Source organism: Colobus angolensis, unplaced genomic scaffold (assembly GCF_000951035.1).
Source record: "Colobus angolensis palliatus isolate OR3802 unplaced genomic scaffold, Cang.pa_1.0 Scaffold247, whole genome shotgun sequence".
Taxonomy (NCBI): domain Eukaryota; kingdom Metazoa; phylum Chordata; class Mammalia; order Primates; family Cercopithecidae; genus Colobus; species Colobus angolensis.
Window position 1 is genome coordinate 1,227,325 of NW_012115677.1, and position 3,018 is coordinate 1,230,342.

General features: G+C 51.3%; 1 protein-coding gene across 3 annotated transcripts in view; it reads left to right on the forward strand.

The window, feature by feature from the left end:
- The window catches only part of GAD1 (glutamate decarboxylase 1 (brain, 67kDa)), a 45,412-nt gene that overhangs the window by 11,985 nt on the left and 30,409 nt on the right, over window positions 1-3,018 (forward strand). For all 3 annotated transcript variants that reach the window (XM_011945918.1, XM_011945920.1, XM_011945919.1), the window contains exons 4-5: window positions 878-1,036; window positions 2,369-2,611. In XM_011945918.1, coding sequence (XP_011801308.1) covers window positions 878-1,036; window positions 2,369-2,611 — 402 coding nt within the window. The remainder of the gene's footprint in view (window positions 1-877; window positions 1,037-2,368; window positions 2,612-3,018) is intronic.

The following is a 3,018-nucleotide window of genomic DNA, read 5'->3' on the forward strand; positions in this document are numbered from 1 at the left end:
CCCTCCTCCCTCTGCTGTCCTCACCCTTCTCCCTCTGCTGTCCTCACCCTCCTGCCTCTGCTGTCCTCACCCTCCTCCCTCTGCTGTCCTCACCCCTCCTCTTCCTTCTATTGTTCTCGCCCTCCTCCCTTTGCTGTCCTCACCTCGGCTGTCCTCTGCTGTCCTCACCCTCCTCCTCTGCTGTCCTCAACCTCCTTCTCTGCTGTCCTCACCCTCCTCCCTCTGCTGTCCTCGCCATCTCCCTCTGCTGTCCTCACCCTCCTCTTCTGCAGTCCTTGCTCTCCTCCTTCTGTGGTCCTCACTGTCCTTCCTCTGCTGTCCTCACCCCTCCTCGTCCCTCTGCCATCCTCACCTCTCCTCCCTCTGCTATCTTCATCCTCCTCCCTCAGCTGTCCTCACCTCTCCTCCTCCCTCTGCTGTCCTCACCCTCCTCCCTCAGCTGTCCTCACCTTGCCTCCTCCCTCTGCTGTTCTCTCCTCTCCTCCTTCTGCGTATACAGCCCATGAACAGTGCTGGCAGCATCTTCTCTGATTGTGTCCCCTCCTTTAAAGCCCTATCCTGGGGCTGGTCACTGGAGTGGAAGCTGTCCAACTTACTTAATTGTGAGTTCACTGTCACATTCAGAGAGGAGAATGGGCTTCACTTACTGTTTTTCTCTCTTGCATGACTGGGTCTTTGCCACTGATGACACTTGGCACTGCCCCCCTCCCTGCCTGAAGGCGAGCGGTGCCAGAGCCACTATATTTAAAACACAGACACTCACTTCTCTTCTCAGAAGAAACAAGAGCCCTGCTTGGAGAGTTAATTCGCTCCGCAGCTGACCCTCAGGGGCTGGGCAGTTTGCAGCATTCTCTCTGACCAGCTTTTTGTGCCATAGGCTTCTTGCAAAGGACCAACAGCCTGGAAGAGAAGAGTCGCCTTGTGAGTGCCTTCAAGGAGAGGCAGTCCTCCAAGAACCTGCTTTCCTGTGAAAACAGTGACCGGGATGCCCGCTTCCGGCGCACAGAGACGGACTTCTCCAACCTGTTTGCTAGAGGTAGCGCCCGCCCCACTCCCGCCCCATGCTAGCCAGTAGATTTCTTATTTGAGTTTCTTGACTTTGTCCCGCAATTTTACTTCTTTTATCAAGAAATGTCGTTATTGTCTCTGAACCCACAAGAAACTGCTTTTCTGACTTTGGGGGAATATAACTGACTCCCTGTCTCCCTGCTGCCCAGGTCTCCATCATTTTAGAAACTGGATGAGGGCAGTCAATAAAAGTCAACTCTAAAGACACTCGAGGGAACAAATATGCATTCACAGACTCTCAGAGTCGAAGGAACCTTACATATGAGAAAATCTAATGATTTCCTTAATAACATTTATCCTGCAAGATTGGCCACACACATACACACAAAATCACACTGTGGGAAGTTGCATGCTGAGCCTCGTAACCGAGTGCCCTGGAACTTGTTTTCCTTCCGGAGATGTTTCACTAACCCCTGCTGCCTCATAACTCTCATCTCAGAAGGTGCTTTACCAGTCTCTCCCAGACAGCTCACAGGTAGATCCACCGCCATCCCCTTCCATGAACTTCCCACAGGGCCACAGAAGGCAGACCAGAGTGTTAAACAATATGTCCCTAAAACCCTGGAGCTAACCCAGGAAGTCACAGAGAGTATCGTGCACAGCTGCACAGCCTGCCTGTGAGCTACAGAATTGGGCCCCTACAGCTTTTTTCCCTGCCTAACCTCTAGCTTGACTACTGCAGAGCCTGAAACCCACAGTCACCTCTGGATATCTCAAAGTCCAGGCCCAAAAGGATGAGGTCAAGAAAGAGGCAGGGGTTCCCTGTCCCACCTTCTTGAGCCCCATCTTCCAGCTCCAGTTTCCTGTCTAAGGACACCACCAAGAACCACCCTCTTCAGGGGGGACCTCAGGCTCTACCCACAGAGGACTTACCCTCTGATGCCAACAAACCAAGCACATCACAACACTAAACCAGATGGACAGGGACACATCTGGTCCCAGGGGAGCACGACAGATGCCCCCTCCATCACACTCCTCACAGATGCCCATTCAACCTGCAGATAACAACCGCAGTCGCAGGTTGTTCAGGGCGTCTCAGAGCACTTCATTCCATGTCTGAGCAGCCTGTCAGAAAGGCTGTGAACCCCCAGGAAAATGTGCAAAACTTCTGTGCATGTGCATTTTTTTGGGGTATGTGCATTTTTCTGGGGATGTGGTACATCAGATTCTCAGTGCACATATATATCCCAGAATGAAATCAGGCCTATACAGATAGCATGATTAATATTAGGGGGTCTCTGGGCTGAAGAAATCTAGATATGAGTCAGGTGATAACCATTCATTGCTCTCCCCAATTCAGATCTGCTTCCAGCTAAGAACGGGGAGGAGCAAACTGTGCAATTCCTCCTAGAAGTGGTGGACATACTCCTCAACTATGTCCGCAAGACATTTGATCGCTCCACCAAGGTGCTGGACTTCCATCACCCACACCAGTTGCTGGAAGGCATGGAGGGCTTCAACTTGGAGCTCTCTGACCACCCCGAGTCCCTGGAGCAGATCCTGGTTGACTGCAGAGACACCTTGAAGTATGGGGTTCGCACAGGTAAGGGGAAGAATCGGGTAGACAGGTAGTGGCAACTCTGCCCTCCATCTCACCCTTGCCAGTTGTAAGGATATCAAACTCGTGTTGGAGGAAAAACACAGCCCTGGTGAGAGAAGGCGGCAAAGTACCCAGTGACCACAAGAACAAGCTTGGGCAGTAACAGTTGGTGGAGGTACCTGACCCAGGCAAAAGTTCATCAGCATATATCATGGTAAAAGTAGATAAAAAAGATACAAATATTTGGTGCTAGGTCAAGTTCTGTATAAAGAGTTTTCATTCTGGCCAAGCACAATGGCTTACGCCTGTAATCCTAGTACTTTGGGAGGCCAAGGTAGGCAGAACACTTGAGCTCAGGAGTTCGAGACCAGCCTGGGCAACATGGTGAAACCTTATCTCTACAAAAAAAA